This window comes from Syngnathoides biaculeatus, chromosome 2 (genome assembly GCF_019802595.1).
Source record: "Syngnathoides biaculeatus isolate LvHL_M chromosome 2, ASM1980259v1, whole genome shotgun sequence".
NCBI classification, from domain to species: Eukaryota; Metazoa; Chordata; class Actinopteri; order Syngnathiformes; family Syngnathidae; genus Syngnathoides; species Syngnathoides biaculeatus.
In genome coordinates this window covers 12,007,241-12,027,365 of record NC_084641.1, presented here as the reverse complement: position 1 = coordinate 12,027,365, position 20,125 = coordinate 12,007,241, and the positions used below count along the sequence as shown (strand labels likewise).

The following is a 20,125-nucleotide window of genomic DNA, read 5'->3' as shown; positions in this document are numbered from 1 at the left end:
ACTAGCCGAAGCGCCGATGAGGTTGCAGAACTCCTTCCAGAAACGGGCGCTGAATTGCGGACCCCAGTCCGAAACGATGTCCTGGGGTAGGCCGTGGTAACGGACGACCTCGTCTAATACCAACTGGGCTGTCTGCTTGGCCGACGGGATCTTCGGAAGCGACACGAAGTGGACCATCTTGGAGAAACGGTCCACTACGGACAGCACCACTGTGTTCCCTTGTGAAGGCGGCAGGCCGGTGACGAAGTCCAGCGCGATGTGTGACCACGGACGAAAGGGGATGGACAGGTGTCGCAACTCACCAACAGGCCGTAGGCGGGAAGTCTTATTGGCAGCACACACCGGGCAGGCGTTGACGAACTCCCTTACGTCCTTGCTGAGGTTAGGCCACCAGAACCTTTTTTCGACCACTGAACGCGTCTTCGCCATACCCGGGTGGCAGACCGTCTTGTTGGTATGGGCCCAGTTGATGACGTCTCTCCGCAGAGATGGGATGACGAAAAGGCTGCCCGACGGACAATCCGCGGGTGGCGGCGTCTCTCCCAGGGCCTCCTTCACCCGCGACTCGATCGCCCAGGTGAAACCGGACACGAAGCACACCGCTGGCAGGATCGTAGCGGCGTCTGAATTCGTGCGCCCTCCCTCGTGGATCCGCGAGAGTGCATCCGGCTTGCTGTTTTTGGAGCCTGGGCGGAAGGACACCTTAAAGCGGAAGCGGGTGAAAAATAGGGCCCACCTGGCCTGACGGGCGTTCAACCTCTTCGCAGACTTCAGGTATTCAAGGTTCTTATGGTCCGTGAAGACACCAAACGGTACTTGCGAGCCTTCCAGCCAGTGCCGCCACTCCTCCAACACGCTCTTGACCGCCAGCAGTTCCCGATCTCCCACGTCGTAGTTCCTCTCTGCCGGGGTCAACTTCCTAGACAGGAACGCGCACGGGTGGATCCTTCCATCCCTGCGACTCCTCTGCGACAAGACTGTTCCGATTCCTGAATTCGATGGATCCACCTCCACCACAAACTGGTTATCTGGGTCCGGAACAATGAGAACGGGCGCAGTAGTGAAACTTGCCTTGAGCCTGCTGAAGGCCTCCTGGCAGGTCCCGGACCAGTCGAAGGTGGTATGTGGCGAAGTGAGCGAATGCAGAGGAGCGGCCACGGAACTGAAGTTCCTTATGAACTTCCTATAGAAATTGGCAAATCCCAAAAACCTCTGCACGTCCCTCCTGTTGGTGGGGGTAGGCCACCGCAGCACCGCGTCGACCTTCCCGGGGTCCATCCGTATCTCTCCCTCAGCCAGGACGAAGCCCAGGAAGGACACGGATGCCTGATGGAACTCACACTTATCCAAATTCACGTACAATTGGTGCTGCTGCAGACGCCGGAGCACCTCTCTGACTTGTTGAATGTGAGAGGTTAGGTCTGCTGAAAAGATGAGAATGTCATCCAGGTATACAAAGACAGATCTGTTCAGGAACTCCCGAAGCACGTCGTTTATGAAGTTTTGAAAGACGGCCGGGGCGTTTGTCAGTCCAAAAGGCATCACAAGATACTCATAGTGCCCTGTGGGGGTGTTGAACGCCGTCTTTCACTCATCCCCTTCCCGAATCCGCACCAGATGGTAAGCGCTGCGCAAGTCGAGCTTGGTGAAGATCTGGGCTCCCTGGAGGAGTTCGAATGCTGTAGCGATCAGCGGCAAAGGGTACTTGTTCTTGACTGTGATGTCGTTCAGTCCTCGGTAGTCAACGCAGGGTCGCAGCGTGGAGTCCTTCTTCTTTACAAAAAAGAACCCCTCACCGGCTGGTGAGGATGAGGGGCGAATGAGTCCGGCTGCCAGCGAGTCCTCGATGTAGTCCCTCATGGCTTGATGCTCTGGTCCTGTTAACGAGAACAGTTTCCCTCTGGGAGGAGAAGTGCCTGGCAGGAGTTCAATCGCGCAGTTGTATGACCGATGTGGCGGCAGAGACTTTGCCTTAGATTCAGAGAAGACCTCCCGTAGGTCATGGTAGCAGGAGGGCACCGCGGTCAGGTCCGAGGCGGTACTAGGTTCTGTTAGCCGAACCGGCGCGACTTGAATACCCCCGTCTTCCCGGACAGCGAAACAGCGACTGAGACAGTCCTCTCCCCATGTCTTGATCTGACCCGTGGCCCAATCTATGTGCGGGCTATGTTCTTTGAGCCACGGGCTGCCCAGGATGATGTCGCTACTACGTGCGTTGAAGACATGAAAGCTAATACGCTCCGAGTGAGCGTCCGGAAAGCTCATACGTAGCGTCTGAGTGCGATGTGTAACCCGACAAAGGAACTTGCCGTTGGCGGCATAGGCGTGACGAAACCGTTGCGTGGAGAAGGTTGCTGCCCCCAGCTCTTCGACCACGCGGGGATTTATCAGGTTTGCTTCCGACCCAGAATCTATGAAAGCCGTCACAGTGCATGAACGGGAGTCCGTTCCCAAGGTGAGGTGAAGAAGGGACCTCCCTGACCCCGCCGCGGTGTACCGCACACTCACCAGAGTAGAGATCCTGATGTCAGAGCGCTCTGGTCGAGTCGGGCAGCGGGCGATCAAGTGTCCCAAACGCCCGCAGTAAAAACAGCGTCCCTCTCATCGCCGACGTAAGCGCTCCTCCGCTGAGCCGCCAAGCCCCTCCACTTGCATGGATTCCGATGAAGCCGACAACATGGGTGGCCGGGAAGCGGAAGCAACCGGACTGCGACTCTCCCTCTCCTCCTCCCTCAGGCCCTCCATCTGCCTCTGCACGGTGAGGCGCTGGTCCACCTTGAGGGCCAATGCGATGAGGGAGTTAAGCGAAGGCGGAAGATCCATGGCAACGAGGTGGCCACGGATCTGTGGGGACAGTCCCTCGTAAAACGCGTCATGGAGGGCTTCCTCATTCCAACGGCTCTCGGCAGCCCGAATCCGGAACTCAATGGCGTAGTCGGACACGCGGCGACGTCCCTGGCGAATTGTCATGAGTGACGACGCCGCCTGGCGTTCCGGAGCCGCGTACTGGAACACCTGGGTGAGCGCGCAGACGAAGCTCGCCCATGAGTGGCAGGTCTCAGAGTTACGGCTCCACTCGGCGGTGGCCCATGCCTCCGCCCTCGCTGTCATGTGGGAAATGACGAAGGCGATCCGGGAGCGGTCCGTGGGAAAAGCGGACGCTTGCAGCTCAAAGTGGAGATCGCACTGCGCCAGGAAGGGCTTGACGTTACCGGAGTCGCCTGAGAACCGCTCTGGTCGAGAGAGCGGAGTGATGGCGGCACGGGGAGGCACAGGAGCGGCCGCGCTAGCTTGGGAGGCTAGCCACGGTTCCAGCTGGGCGCAGAGCTCCTGGATCTGGTGAGTCATACCCTGGAGAGCAGCTTCTTGCTCACCCAGGCGTTTGCCCTGCACTTGCAGCACATGGCGAATGGCTTCAGAGTCGGCTGGGTCCATGTTCTGGCTAGATCGTTCTGTCACGCTGCGGGGCTCAAGGGTGGACCCAAATGCACGACTCCAGAGACAGCAGACAGTACAGAGGAAACCTTTATTCGGTCCGAGGTCTGAGATCAGGTAGACAGTCCAAACAATCCGCAGTACCAGTACGGATGGGCTTACGAGCGTGGTCAGTGGACAGGCGTGGGTCGGTGCACGGAGATCAGAAGTCAGGAAAGCAGGAGTGCGGGAACGAGTCATCAAGAGCAACGATCTAGCAGAGTATTAGTCGTCCCCCGGGTCCTATATGTACTGGGTCTAATCAGTGTTCATGAGGCGCAGGTGTGCACCTTCTGATTAGCTGGCCACGCCCAGCCCGGGCTGGAATCCAGGAGCATGACACTTACTAGGTATGTGGATTATTACAGGAGCTTCTACTGACTTTTGACACTCAGGGTAGCCATCTTTGAAAGCCAACTCAGGAGTCATGAGAATGGAACACACCCCGAAAGTGACATTTATGGGAAAAATACACAGTTGAAATTGAATCTGAATGTTGAATTCGCCACTGTATGTTGAACCAGACAACATATGTTGAATGCTGATTGGATTTTCAACTGAATAGTGAATGTTGAAGTTGCATATGAGTTTGCAGCTGAATGCTGAATTGAATGTTCAATTAGCAGCAGAATATGCTGATGTTTTTTTTAAACTTAAAAGTACATAGAATATAATGATGGTAAAACAATCTGAAATTAGTAATTGTGGGGGAGCAAGGTGACGCACATGGAAAGCATTGGCCTCACAGTTCTGAGGACCCGGGATTCAATCAAAGCCCTGCCTCTGTGGAGTTTGCATGTTTCCCGCGTGGGTTTTCTCCAGGTACTGCAGTTTCCTCCCACATTCCAAAAACATACAATATTAATCGGACACTCTAAATTGCGGTTAGGTGTGATTGCGAGTGCGGCTGCTTGTCTTGATGTGCCCTGCGATTGGTTGGCAACCGGTTAAGGGTGTACCCTGCCTCCTGCCTGTTCACAGCTGGGATAGGACCCAGCACTCCCGCGACACTCGTGAGGATAAGTGGCTAAGAAAATGGATGGATAGTAATTCAAATTAAAAATCTAATAACAGAGATATTCTTCCACAGTGTGATTCATAATTAATCGTAATGACAAATTTTAGACACCCAATCCAGTTCAGATAACCACATAAAACGCTGATTATGACTGGCTTTGACAGCGGTCCTTCCAACAACAACAACAAAATTATATTATTTATTGGCTATCCATCAGCCCAATTCAAGATAGCGCAGGGGAAAAAAACATATTGCATTTGAGGTTCTGATGTTGCAGTCACAAGAGCAAACATGACTTATGCATTCATATTCTTATTTAATTTTACCGCAGTGGAGAGGCGAGCAGCCAGGGTCATCTCCAGGTTTCCTTTGAGTCCAACCAGTGCAGGTACCAGGATAAACACCTCTGTAATGACCTTGAACACATCCCAGTGCTGAAAAACACACAGGACATTGAACATTGTCAAGTCAATTCAGGGGAATGAACAAGAAGGCAGGATGTTCATTTTAAAAAGAGATATTTTGTTTTATAATTTATTGGAAAGAATATATACTGTAGTGCACATCTCGATAAATGTACTCTTATGAACGTTCTGCCTTGTTGATGTGTTAAATAAGTGCATCATTTATTCAACACTAACCTACGAGCCTACTTTCCCTGACTCCATGTCTTTAGTCACCATGTGACAGCACAGGTTCACTGGGTGCACAAGATATACAGTTTGGAGCCCACCCCATTTTCTGACTACAAGTCCACTTGGTAGGTTCATGGGGTTTAGGTCTTTAAATAGATGCACGCAGAACTGAACAGCACAGGTGCCAAGAGAGGAGTTACACCGAGGAGAGGCAGGGAGGGAAGAGGCAAGGAAAGATGTGCAGTGAAAAAAGAAAACATCTATATGGGACAAACATGATTTACTGAAAAAAGTTCAGTAATTATTATGTAATCAGAACCATATGAAAAAAGGCCTGACACCATTGTGAAAAAAGGAACATTTTTAATTCTGACTAATTCATCTCTTTAATGGGATCCTATGGTTCTGAGACTCCATTTAGACATTTGGCAACCATATCTGAAAAGTTACACTGCACAGTCAAAAAAAGAATGTGAGAATATTTTTAGATATTTAAGAGGTTTAGACTCTTTCTGGCCAACCTGAATAAATCCTTCTCACCCTCTTTCATGTCCAATCTGGCAAATGTGGTCATATACCTTGTGTTTGGCCTTTGCTTCTCCATTTCCTTTCCTACCCTCCTCATTATCCTCCATCAAGGTCAAAGTGATGCTCTGTTTATTCATCTATTTCATTAGTCATTTAGTTACTTGACATTTTTTTTGTATGTAAAATGAAAACTCTATTAACTATATTTTGTTACCAATATTTTGTGGTGTCTGGAATGGATTTATTAGATTTTAATTATTTTCTATGGGAAATATTGCTCAGGTTTTTGTAACAATTTGGTTTCAGTCAGTTATTAGAACATGCTAATTACAAAATCCAATAGGCCATAGTATTCCATCCATTATCCAAGCCACTTATCCTCACATGGGTCACGGAAGAGCCGGAGCCTATCCCAGCTAGTTTTTGGCGAAAGGCGGACTACACCCTGAAATTATCGCCAGCCAGTCACAGGGCAGATATCACCACTATCAATGAGCAGGAATCGATCCCACGGTGCCTGCACCAAAGTCAGGCGTCCATACCACTACACCATCAGTGGCTCCCACAGTATTCATTTGCATGTAATTTTGTAAGCAATGACTCAATCTAACACACACTTTATCAGACAGATTTGCATACTTGTATCAGGTCCATGACGACGCCAGCGAAGACCAGTCCGAGCCCTGACACCAGGAATGGTACCACGACCTGCAGCGCAATGCGCCAAGCACTCTCAGGTAGAAAACCATGTTCCGAGTACGTCAGCTTCCAGGTCACACCACGTAACTTATTCCCCTGGTAGCAAAGCTCCAGCTCAAGATGAGTCACTGCCATGTTATGTGAAGAGGTGACTTCAGTTTAATATAATCGTGCCATCCCAGAAAGTGTAAAGATGCGATCTTAGACAGTGGAGTCAATAAACACATTTGAGGAAAATTATGAATGTATTCAGCTGGTCTTTGTCAATTGATTGAAGTCAAAAGATTTTTCCATTAAAAAAAATCTAGTTAGGAAAGGTCCGGAAATAGTCTTTATCTCAACTAAAGGACAAGTTCACATGAAATTCACCATTAATCAAGTTCCACCAATGTATTAAATTGTGGAGAAGGAAAGAGACATTTGGGTTTTGAGGTTTCAGTCAAGAGAAAATTCCAAAGGTGTGGTTTATAACCTGCAACATGACATTCATTTTAAGGTAAAATACAGTTAGTGCTGTTTTGGGGCTAGTTTTAGAACTTGTAATGTTACATTTATGGAAGGAATGATAATGTGATGGAAAAATTTTGTTGTATTTTAAAAGTAACTTCCACAGTTTAATAGCTCTGTGACATGCAAAGTTACATTAAGGACATTTATCCCCATTTATATTCATTTTATACACATATTTAGTGTATGTTACTATGACTTTGAGCACTAGGTTGACTTAGCTATAAGTCAGTGGTTTCATTACAGTTTTAAGGCTTTACATTTTAAAGTTTAAGGTTGCTCGTTCTTTTCCCCGCGCCATACAATGACGCATGGCATCTGTGACCCATGGTGAGTCAGCATCCATTTATCAGCATCACTTGGGAACATTAACGCTATTACTCTGCCATGGATCACAATTTTTCATCTCGTCGGTCCACGTGTACTGTCAAACTCTTGGTGTATCCAATCATTTTCAAAATGGGTTTAATTGCTGGGTCTTTCAGGAAGAAAAGTTATTCAAATGAAAATACAGGTTGAGATGATAAGAAAGCACTGATATCCAAGGGGCGTCTGTTGTAATTAGTCCCCATTTTGATCCAGGCACAAGTATTCTTGACCTCCTTGAGCAGAACCACAGCCACATCATCCCAAAAATGGTGTGCCATTTAACGATTGCGTGTCCAATCAGCCTGATGAGTGTGGCGCAAGCAGTCTTTCTAATCCTGTCTGTACAGTGGCACTTTCAGGGAAAACAAAACAGGTCCGCGCTTTCAAAAGTGAATCCGAAAGATCCTGTAATAAGCATCGGGTGTCTGACCGGCTCCGGTGTTCCTGGTGTGTTGCACAACATCAGGGCAGTGGCGCTCTGCTCCCCTCCACTCTGCTGTGACGTAGCAGATAAAGAGGCAGGCCCGTCTCCACAGGACATCACGCTCATCCAGGAAGGAAATGACAAGCTTACTGGCACACACTCACACTCTTGCTTTTTCTCAGGCTTGGTCTCCCTCACAACCCGACTCCTTATGATCAAGTGTAACTTTCTTCTTCACAGCATCCCTCCTTATTTTTGATTACTGTAACCTTCCATACATGGTACCGGACTTCATGCAAATGAAAGTATACTTTTGTGTTCTACTGAGCATCATTTTAACAAAGAGGTAAATTGAGAAACATGTGCTGTTATTTTGTCATTTTTAACATCACAATATTTATCGCAGGATAAAGAAGATCACAATGTCATTCTCCCCAACATCGTGCAGTCCAATTCTCAACTGAGATCAGATAATGTCATTAGGGATGTAGTGCTGAGAGACACTGAATATGTGTCTCAGTTAATGTGCAGTATTAGCTTGTACCACAGTGAGGCAGTAGGCCACTTCCTAGAGGATGCATGCCTGTATCATCACACCCTTTGTTTTCTTTCTGTGTGTCAGCAGACTTCTTTGATGACTGTTAGGGCTACAACAACAGCTACTCAATAAATATGCAATGCTTTGCTAAATAAACTAATTTTCCAGTCATCCAAATGCAAAGTTGCGCTCCAACAACATAAGACAAATGTTTTGGGATGAACTCACCTGCACATTGTCCAGCACCATCCCAGCCATCACCATTCCCATTCCAGCCAGCAGGTACGGAAAAAGAACCTGCAGACATATTGCACGGGATGACTCCTCTTCAACTTTGGCTACCGTTACTTTGGTCCTCGTCTCCGATGGCTTTTTCGGAAACGGGTGAAGGATGGGGGGTACAGTGAGCTCATTGTGTCCAGTCAAGGTACCAGCTAGATCTATATTGGGACCTGCACCAGGGGCCTTTCCTCTGGACCGGGACTTTTTGTTCTTTTTCCTTTGGCGGGTTTGTTGAGATATCCTGTCTTCGCCAGGCATGATGTCTTTGCTGGGAGTATCGGTGCTGGTTTAATCTAGGAATGCATAAATTACAAGATGACGGATTAAAGAAGAAGATAGTAAAATAGTTTCGTTTTACATTTGTCTATTATGTACAACAAATCCCATACTTTAAAACGGCATCTCATCTTTACAGAGTTGATGAAACAATTGAAAATGGAAACTTTCTGCGTGACAGCCACTGTAGCTGAAAACATGCACTAAGCGGCAGTAGAATTTAATACACATAGAACATTGAACTGGTGGTAATGTGTTTACTGCTTTTATCAATGTTTCACAAGTATTTTTGGGTGGGCAGCATGGTACTGTAGTGGTTACCAAATTCACTTAAGAATTGAAAGAGCTCATCTGCCTCAGTTTTGAGGACCGGGTTTCAAATCAGTCTCGCCAGAGTGGAGTTGTCATGCGTTCCCCGTGCCCGTGTGTTTTCTCTGATTGTCCGTACGTGTGAATGTGAGTGCGGATGGTTGGTTCTTTACATGAGCTCCGCGATTGGCTGGTAACCGGTTCAGGGTGTCGCCCGTGACCCTAGTGAGGATAAATCGTACAAAAAAATACATGGATGTGTGTTTAAATCTTAGTTTGGGCCTTCAATTGTTGATGGAGTCTCCTCATGTTCGAGTTGGTTTTCTTCAGGTACTCCGGCTTCCTCTCACATTTCAGAAACACGTATGTAAAGTCATTTGAAGAATCTAAATTGTTCATGCTAGCTGTCCCCTGCCTCTTGACCGAAGGTCAGATGGGATTGGCACTAACTGACTCGCAAGCCTAATGGGGTCAAACACGATAGTATTGTTAGGGCCTGTGTCGACAATAATTTCATTAAATTCTGTTGACAATCAGATACCAATCCAGTTCCAGTATAATAAAAAAAGTGTCACAATTTTCAAAATATTCTCAGACAATGCATTTACAGTACATTAAAGACAAAACTCAGGCATAAACAGAGTATTTTTTTTTTTCTTCGAGGTCTTTGCTCTACTGAATACCACCCTGTATATTGGCCCATTGTGGGACGAGCAAAAGATATCTATAGTCACTTCATTATTTCCCATTCATCCATTTTCTATACCTTATCCTCACATTAGGGTCACGAGAGAGCAGACGCCTATACCAGCTGACTTTAAAGCAAGTGACAGCCTGGAGTACAAACAGTACGGATCAGCAACCATCCACACTAACAATCACAACCAATGGAAACTTTAGAGTCTTTAATTACTTTAAGAAACATGTTTTTTTTGTGAGGGGGGAAGTCGCACTACGGGGAGAACATGCAATACTGACCAGCCGCTCATCATTTCTTTCCCATCTAAATGCAATATATTAACGGCACAGCCTGTACTACAACAAAAACACATATAAATACACACATTAAGAGACCAAGATGTCCCGGGAAGCTGCGAGAAACGATTCATTTATCTAATGTATATCCATTGAATAGGGATAGGGAAGTACGGATAATTTGGGGAGAAAGATTCTAGCGACTCTCCGCCGGAAGTCGCTACGAGCACAGCCCATAATATCGCTCCTATGGAAACCTCTGCAAAACTAGGCGCTCTGTGATTGGCTGAAAAGAAAAGTAAAAGTGTTATGAATTGAAAGCCTGCCCCCATGCGGATATTATCACGAGTAACGGTGGAGCCACATCTGTTTCTTAACTTTCAATATAACACACATTCACAAACCACAAACACGTTTGTCAAACTTGAATGTTCAATAAAGCAATATTAAAAAGTAAGACACAGAAAACAAAATGTTTTTTTTACTGTAATATTGATAATGTCATTAAAAGACGACATAATGGCTGGAGGTGTTACAGTGCTCTGCAGGGGACAGTCAGAGAAGTGTCAGAAAAGCATGAGCATGGAGTCATCCTTAGTGAACACACTCATCAAGTCACTGTGGCGAGAGGAGAACCTCTTCGGCTCGACTCCCAGACAGAAGGTTATAATATACACAGTGGGAATAAGGGTTGAGATTTAATTTATTGTCCTTACCTTTGTCTTCAGAGCTTGTGGGTGTGTGTGCGTGTAGCCGAGCTAGCCGCAAACTTCCAAGAATAACTACACTGTGCTTTGAGAGAGAGAGCGTGTGTCTGTAACTTTTTTTTTTTGGTAGCATAAATGTCTGTCTATATTGAGTCTACGCACATACTTTTCTCGAGCATACACTGTGTCTTGACAGTAGTACATGTAATATATGGAGCAGTGTGCGTGGATCACGGGGCACCGTCTTGAATTTCAAGGCATTGGCAGATTAGGAAAGCCCCCTTCCTCCTGTTCCTCCTGTCTTATTCCGTCTCTGCAATGGCTGATGACAGCAGCCAACATAACTTGCATTTTTGTCGGTCATGGAACAGAAATACTTTACCCAGGAAAGAGTTTCTAAGCAAGTTTAAGTTTAAGTCTTATGTATTTTTTGCTCAAGAATACAAAACTGGCTGCTATTTCCAACAACCTCAATCCATTTTGGAGAAATTGGTAAATGACTACAGTAGTTACACTTAGAATGCCACCTTTTCATTTTCCAAATCGACACACCTTTCATGTCTTTGTATGAATGGACTGCACTTATTTAGCACTTTTTGTACACCATCACAGCGCCCAAGGCACTACATTCACCCATACAATCAGACACCAATGATGCTTATCCCAGCTATCTTCGGAAGAGAGGCTGGGTATACCCTGAACTGGCCACCAGTCAATCGCAGACAAAATAGAAACAATCAGTGGTATTCATTATCCCACTGATAGGCAATTTAGCACGGCATGCGAGGATCAGGTGGAAAGCGTTGGACTCACAGTTCTGAGGTCCCCGGTTCAATCCCGGACTCACCTGTGTGGCGTTTGGATATTCTCCCTGTGCCTGCGTGGGTTTCCTCTGGGCACTCTGGTTTCCTCCCACATCCCAAAAACATGCAACATTAATTGGACACTCTAAATTGCCCCGAGGTGTGATTATGAGTGCGGCTATTTGTCTTGATGTGCCCTGTGATTGGCTGGCAACCAGTTCAGGGTGTACCCTGCCTCCTGCCCGTTGAGAATTGGAATAGTCTCCTGCACTCTTGCAACCCTCGTGAGGATAAGTGGCTAAGAAAATGGACGGATGAGCAATTGAGAGTCTTCCACTAACCGCCCATACATGTTTTTATGATGTGGGTGGAAACCAGAATAACCAGACAAAACCTATGCAAGTATAGGGAGAACATTCAAACTCCACACAGGTGAAACTGGATTTCAACCCCGCGTCCCAGAACTGTGAGGCAGGTGTGCTAACCAGTCACCCAAGCATGCTGGCATGATATAAGTATCATCGTACAAAACTTTTTTTAATTGTTCAAATATGATAAAAAGTACGAACACGCTGCCATAATGGAATGGTGATTGGCATGTTGATAGACAGCAGTCTCCATAAAAGTCAGCCTACGTCACAACTCCACCGCGCTCCCTACAAAAGTACCCATGTTAAGTCCTCCATCATCTTTTCAAACATCTTAGAGGTGTTGAAACCTGTTTATATATATCAATGCATCCATCTGAAATTTAACTGTGTGCACTTACCTCATGTGAGACGATGCGGTTGTCTTCTTTCTTCAGAAAGGCATTGTAGAAGTTGAATTTAAAAACAACAAGCTAACAAAAACAAAAAAAAAAACGAGGTTACTAAAATATTTAGATATCACTATTTTCATCTATTATCTAAAAAAAACATCCAGACTTCCAATAATGGCAAAAGTTACACCACAGAATACATAGTCAGTCAGGAAATGTCATGTCCTCTTGCATCTGACATGTAAGGTCGTGACAGGCCGATGTGAAACAAAATGTGGGTGTGCCAAAATCTGGACTAAAATCAGAATCATCTTGATTTTCCCATGTATGTCAAAAACACACAAGGAATTTGTCTCAAATATTGAATCATTTGTTAAGTTATGACCAGGGAAATGAGTGCCAATGTTTACAGCATCCAAGAGTGTCTTGAAGGCTCAGCTTTACTACTTGAAAGTATAAACACTGAATATAAACTGCTGCCTGTCTTGAATTTTGTGCCAGGTCTAATAGGTTGCATCAACATGAACACAGTTGCTTGTAATATGACTCGCCTTCATGATGTGCAAGATGGATTTCATAATACAGTAGTTAAGTCACAGAGACGCTGCAAACATCTTCACCTGAAGATATATATGTATCCTATTATATAATACAAATTGTAATTTGGTATTTGAAAAAAAATCGCTTTGCTGAAGCAGACTCAACTTCTAGTACATTAAAGTGTTTGTGGGAAAACAATATGGTAAACATATATGTTGTGGTAGTTGGGTCATAAGGACACAATCGCTCTTCTTGATCCTTGGATCTTCTTCCAGTTGGAACAGTGGTATAAAGAATTATAGTCCAGAGTAGAGGCTCTTCATGGAATAAACACACATACAAAACATTCAATGCCACATTTCATTGTCTTCAATGTATTACTAAGGTGGGTAGTCTTGTTATAAATGAGTTTACATCTTAATTAGTGTGTATATGTTGAGGTATGGCCTTTAGTCAAATTACAAGATGGTGTTTTAGAAATTAAAATTGGACTAAATGGAAGTTCTCCATTTCACCACTAGAAGGAAGCATGGATTAATGAAAGATTTATTTCCAAATCACCTGAGCGAAAGCACCTCCAGTGCCTTGTGAAAGTATTTGGCCCCCTTGAACTTTTCAACCTTTTGCCACATTTCAGGCTTCAAACATCTTTATTTTTTGTCAAGAATCAACAACAAGTGGGACACAATCATGAAGTGAAACGAAATTTATTGGATATTTTATAATTTTTTAATAAATAAAAAAAACTGAAAAGTAGGGCATGCAATATTATTCAGCCCCTTTACTTTCAACTGTAGCAAACTCACTCCAGAAGTTCAGTGAGGATCTCTGAATGATGCATCGTTGAGTGATGCTGATAAATAGAATCCACCTGTGTGTAATCTAGTCTCCATATAAATGCACCTGCTCTGTGATAGTCTCAGGGTTCTGTTTAAAGTGCAGAGTGGATCATGAAGACCAAGGAACACACCAGGCAAGTCCAACATACTGTTGTGGAGAGGTTTAAAGTCGGATTTGGATACAAAAACATTTCCCAAGCTTTAAACATCTCACGGAGCACTGTGCAAGCAATTATATTGAAATCGAAGGAGTATCAGGCCACTGCAAATCTACCAAGACCCAGCCATCCCTCTAAACTTTCACCTTGAACAAGGAGAAGACTGATCAGAGATGCAACCAAAAGGCCCATCATCACTCTGGATGAACTGCAGAGATCTACAGCTGAGGTGGGAGTCTCTGTCCATAGGACAACAATCAGTCGTACACTGCACAAATCTGGCCTTTATGGAAGAGTGGCAAGAAGAAAGCCATTTCTCAAAGATATGCATATAAAGTCTCGTTTAAAGTTTGCAACAAGCCACCTGGGAGACACACCAAACATGTGGAAGAAGGTGCTCTGGTCAGATGAAACCAAAATCCAACTTTTTGGCCACAATGCAAAACAATATGTTTGGCGTAAAAGCAACACAGCTCATCACCCTGAACACACCATGCCCACTGTCAAACATGGTGGCGGCAGCTTCATGGTTTCGGGCTGCTTTTCTTCAGCAGGGACAAGGAGGATGGTTAAAATTGATGGGAAGATGAATGGAGCCAAATACAGGACCATTCTGAAAGAAAACCTGTTGGAATCTGCAAAAGACCTGAGACTGGGACGGAGATTAATCTTCCAACAGGTCAATGATCCAAAACGAAGCCAAATCTACAATAGAATGGTTCACAAATAAACGTATCCAGGTGTTAGAATGGCCAAGTCAAAATCCAGACTTTAATCCTATCGAGAATCTGTGGGCAGAACTGAAGACTGCTGTACACAAACGCTCTCCATCCAAGCTCAATGAGCTCTAGCTGTTTTGCAAGGAAGACTGAGCAAGAATTTCAATCTCTCCATGTGCAACACTGATAGAGACATACCCCAAGCAACATGCAACTGTAATTGCAGCAAAAGGTGACGCTACAAAGTATAAATACAAGGGGGCCGAATAACATTGCACGCCCCACTTTTCAGGATTTTATTTGTTAAAAAAGTTTAAAATAGCCAATAAATTTTGTTCCACTTAGCGATTGTGTTCCACTTGTTGTTGATTCTAGGCAAAAACAAAAAATATTTCAAATCTTTATGTTTGACGCCTGAAATGTGGTGAAAAGTTGAAAAGTTTAAGGGGCCGGATACTTTCCCAAGGCACTGTACCTACACGACTCATGATACAGTTCATGAACAAAGTTTTAAAGACAACGGGCCATTACACCTATTCATCCATCCAACTGCTATATATGCATTTCCTTTTTCCTCGTTGGTATTATGGGTAGCTGAAGTGCAGAAGTTCGGCCATAAAGTGGAGTCCATACACGCTTGACTGGTCGTGAGTTAATTGCAGGTCTCAATCAATTCATGTATTAAAAATTAGTGCTATCAAATTAAATCGGCGTCAATGCATGAATTCATCACAACATGCTCCTTTACCTTAACCGTGGATGGATATCTGATACCAGGTTGCTATCAGGTCAATGATCAGTCAGGTCAGTGCAAAGATGAGTGAGGAGATTCCCACTGATGTGCTCAGTGGCAAATTTGACTTGAAAAAAATCACCCTGATGGATTTTTCAATAAAACTAAGGTAGTTTGCCTAAAGTGTATTCTGAACTCTCTAGTCATTGAAGTGCAGCTAGTTTCAAATGCCATCTCAAAGTAAAATGTGGTATCGTGGGGTGTATTTGTTCCCTGTGATTCTTTTTGATTAATCAAAAAAGAAAATTAAACTGATTTAAAAAGAAAATCCACTAAAAGCCCGAGGGTGAAGACACTTGCATTCACATGTAGAGTTTATTTATCGCTCTAATTTGACTTAGCATGCACATTTTTAGAATGTGGCACAAAACCAGACTACCCGGATATAACACCAGCCAGCATGGGAAGAACATGCAAATTCCACACTGGGAAACTAATATCTAAACCAAGAACTTCTCAGCTTTGAGGCAGATATGTTAGCTAATGTTTTACTGTATTGGCCATTACATCATCAGGAAGCAGTGGTGGGAACAAGTAAATGCTTTGCAAGTCATAGGTAAGTCTGAAGAATTGGCCCTAAAGTTTTGAATCAAGAACGTCAAGTACCAAGTCAATGTAAACACTTTGAGTTTCGAGCCATTTTATCAACAGTGTTTATTAAATTTAATTCATAAACTTTTCTTACATAGGGGGGCTTCCTTTAAAATAGTAAGTTATTCTTATTCTTATTCTTATTATCAATCCATCCATTTTCTTAGCCGCTTATCCTCACAAGGATCCTGGGGGTGCTGGAGCCTATCCCAGCTATGTTCGGGCAGGAGACGGGGTACACCCTGAACTGGTTGCCAAATATACAGTATGTTGGCCAAATATTTAAAATCACATGAGCAAATTTTTCCCCCCTTTAGTGGGAACCACTGTGGTACAACACCAAAAAAGCAACAAAACAAACATAAAATATACAGTTATGATACAGGATTAAAATAAAGAGAGTCATTGTGTCCCATCCTGCAGTAATACTGAACAACAACAAATGTGGTAATGGTACAGAATGGTGTAGAGATGTGCAATTGGCAAATTGCTGATACAATGAACTTATGAGTGAACTGCTAAGAGGTTAAAGGCAAGGGGAAAGACTTCATTGGAATGTCTGCTGGTTTTGGTGTGCATTGTTTGAAAACACTCACATGAGGGAAGAACCTGCAAAAAAAAATGGTGTTTCCCTTAGCCCGGTGAACACATCCCGAATTGAATACAAAAGACACTGTCTTCCTATAATGTGTTGTTTGTATGTCTTCTTCCAAATGATGCGTTCTATCTTACGTGTTTTTTTGAGTTTCGTACGTTACAACTGTATTTTGAAATGGAAAACGCACAGGCAAATTTATCTGACCAGACCTGGAACTGTGCAGTGGAAAAGCCAAGAGGGGTAACAGTGAAGAAAATAAGAATTTGAACACCCTGCTATATTGCAAGTTCTCCTACTTAGTAATCATTGAGGGGTCTGAAATGTTCATAGTAGGTGCCTGTCCAGAAAAATACAGAAATCACAATGTATGATTTTTTTTTAACGATTTATTTGTGTGATACAGCTGCAAATATGCATTTTCTCTGTAACCATTTCCAGCTGTGTGGAGTTGTACAATTTGGTCTCTGGTGTCTTTGGACAGCTCTTTGGGGTTGGCCATGTTAAAAGTTTGAGTCTTACTGATTGTATGGGGTGGACAGGTATCTTTATGCAGTTAACAACCTCAAACAGGTGCATCTGATTCAGGATAATACATGGAGTGGAGGTGGACTTTTAAAGGGGGACTAACAGGTCTTTGAGGGTCAGAATTGAATCTGATAGACAGGTGTTCAAATACGTATTTGCAGCTGTATCACACAAATAAATCATTAAAAAAATTATACATTGTGATTTCTGGATTTTTCTTTTTAGATTATCTCTCTCACAGTGGGCATGCACCTACAATGAAAATTTCAGACACCTCCATGATTTCTTAGTAGGAAAACTTGCAATGTAGCAGGGTGTTCAAATGCTTATTTTCTTCACTGTACATTTATATGTTCCATGACTGGCTCCATTACTATAATCATTCAGAGCTACTGTAAGTTCCAAGCCTTTAGTCCAATGGGAGAATTTTGTAAAGTTAATGCCAATAGGCCCTATTCTAGTCTAACTTTTAATAAATATGGACAGTTTTATCCTTCTAATGGGTGTTAGAAAGACCTCGGAAGTAATGGAAAGTTAGTGTATGGCTTTTTATCCGCAATTAATTTGAAATTGTTGGTTATTTATGGAATCTGCGCGGTATCGTTTCACACTGGCTGAATGGGTCCATCCATTCTCAGCAACCCTAACCAAATATTACAATAAAGATACCATGACAAAGTGTAGATACACAAACATTCATGCACATTCGTCCATACCTGTGACATGTCTCGATTATTATTATAACTGGGACAGTGTGCATCTTTGTCCAATTTTAACAGACCATGTGTGTTGATAAGCACGGTGTTGTATAGATAGCTGGTCATGTGTTTCCAGAGTCTTTGGCAAGGATGGTGGAAACTATCACGGAAATTTGTAATGCTTCTATAAATAAATGTTTCGATCTCTTGTTGCCAGCCACGCTATCAGGGGGACTGTTTGGCCAGTCAGTCAGTGGAGAATACTGCGCATTTGCAGCTTTCTGCCACTTTATACTGTAAGTTTGAAATGGAATCAGACAGGAGATCTGATCCCCAGAAGATGAAAACTTCCTATTCTTTAATTACTTGGTGGTTAATAACAATACTTTGTAAACAATATGACAACTCACACTTACTCATCAAATATTCGCTCCGTTTGGTTTTTAAGACCTTGCTATTTGCTTGCTAACTTTGTGCGACCACTCTCGACACTCTTTAACAAGTTTAGGTTGCTGTTTATCAGGCTATTTTTCATTTTCTGGTTTGAATAACCATATGACTTTTTTGCAGTTGTCAATACTGTGTGCATAAACAATTGCAGCCCTGAAACTACAAATTTGTTTTTCATAATGTGACATTTTGTAACTGCTTTACTTTGGGGCATCTGCTGCTGATCACACCAGCTGTCTTGTGATACTTTTACTTCCCTCACTTTATTGCCTTGTCCACACGCACAATCACACACACACACACACACACACACACACACACACACACACACACACACACACACACACACACACACACACACACCACACACACACACACACCACACACACACACACCCACGCACACACGCACGTATGCAGGACTTCACCTACTTTTGCAACAATATTTTCATAAAAAATGTCTTCTGTTTTGTCAACATCTTCACTGGGTAAAAGTTGAATGTGTTTCTGAACTCGATTACTAGACCGGCTGTTTGATTTCACTTTAAGTAACTCAAAACTATAATATGTGTATCATACATACTTGAAATGCTTGGTGTGTAAGTGTATACCATCAGTTGACACTTTAATTTTTAATTCATCTATCGTATGTATGCATTTTGAGCTGTCCTATGTGACTTCATTCTTAGTCCTATCTGTGTACAGGGTTTTAATACATAATAATCTTAATTCATTAGTTCAAGACCAGAGACTATCTTAGAGTATGATTCATTCACCATTATGCCGGCTTGCTTTCCTGTGCAGAGCAGCTGCACACATGCTGTTAATGTTTTGTTTGAGACAGATGCTTTTTGTAATCGTGAGTAGCGTGTGTGTACTGAAATACTGTGAGTCATCGCTATCCATCTGAGCCAGCAAAGTGTCAATGCACAGGGTGCCCGATCCAATTGTATGGATTCTTATTAATGACTCCAATTTCACACACGGAGCCTCCACCCAGCTAAGACTCTCAACATTTGCGAATTGAAAAAAACTTTTATTTATTATGATATGTCTCATAACATGATCAAATGTTATCTTTTTCTAATTTTTATAATTACCTCCACATGAGACTTGACCTACCTTTGTTGATATTGTGCCTTTTTCCAGTTGGGACTTTCTTCAGGCTGCTCATTGGCAAAACTGGCTTCCACAGTAACTTGCTTGCATGCCTCTGTGGCACGAGATTGATGACTTGACAAGTCACGGTGTTCAAATGAAAAAGGAGGAGAAAAAAAAGGGAACATTGAAAAAAAAAACTACACAATATTTAAAATTTGCTTTTGGAAGACCGAGATGAACAAGCAGCAGCTGTGGTGCATGCATATAATGATTCTTTACACGAATGGATTGGCCCGCCAGTGATGTTACAGTTTTTTTTTCATTTTATTAACATAAAAAGTATTACATAATTATGAAAACCTTACACCGAAGGAGCAAACAATTTACAGATTTACACCACTATAAGCACAATAGTTTTTGCAAAACAAATGAACGCAGTGATTTGCAAAACACTAAACCTACTTGTTTGTATACGTTAGACATAAAAATACATACTGTATACATATTATGATGTCACTTCCTTGCAATTTCAAAGGAGTGTGTGTCAAATTACCACACCTTTGAGCCATTTAGTTAAACACAGCCATCAGGATGCAAACACACGATTCTATAGTTGTAGACACACCAACCAGGCTTAATCGTGATGAAAATGCACTGGATGAATTCACCTGTTCAGCCAAATTGGAAAAGAGATAAATACTATTTCTGCACTGAATTTTCATTTTTTCTAGATTTTTTTTCTTTTTACTGCAATTGTACCATGTGCTGGATAGAGTATTTTATGTTTATCTAATATTTGCTGGGCTTCCC

The 20,125-nt window shown here is 43.4% G+C and overlaps 1 protein-coding gene across 5 annotated transcripts in view; it reads right to left on the bottom strand.

Annotated features, from left to right (window-relative positions):
- The window catches only part of LOC133508062 (solute carrier family 41 member 3), a 31,813-nt gene extending 12,408 nt beyond the window's left edge, over positions 1-19,405 (bottom strand). The window contains exons 1-4 of one of the 5 annotated variants that reach the window (XM_061833785.1): positions 19,337-19,405; positions 12,314-12,385; positions 8,421-8,767; positions 4,819-4,926 (exon numbers count right to left, since the gene is read on the bottom strand). In XM_061833785.1, the coding sequence (XP_061689769.1) occupies positions 4,819-4,926; positions 8,421-8,732 (420 nt within the window). In that variant the 5' untranslated portion in view covers positions 8,733-8,767; positions 12,314-12,385; positions 19,337-19,405. Of the gene's footprint in view, positions 1-4,818; positions 4,927-6,294; positions 7,638-8,420; positions 8,768-10,123; positions 10,263-10,750; positions 11,048-11,588; positions 11,656-12,313; positions 12,386-19,336 lie in introns of those variants that run through there. The other 4 variants (XM_061833795.1, XM_061833778.1, XM_061833771.1 and 1 more) reach the window with 4 other exon arrangements.
- Between the last annotated feature and the right edge of the window lie 720 nt (positions 19,406-20,125).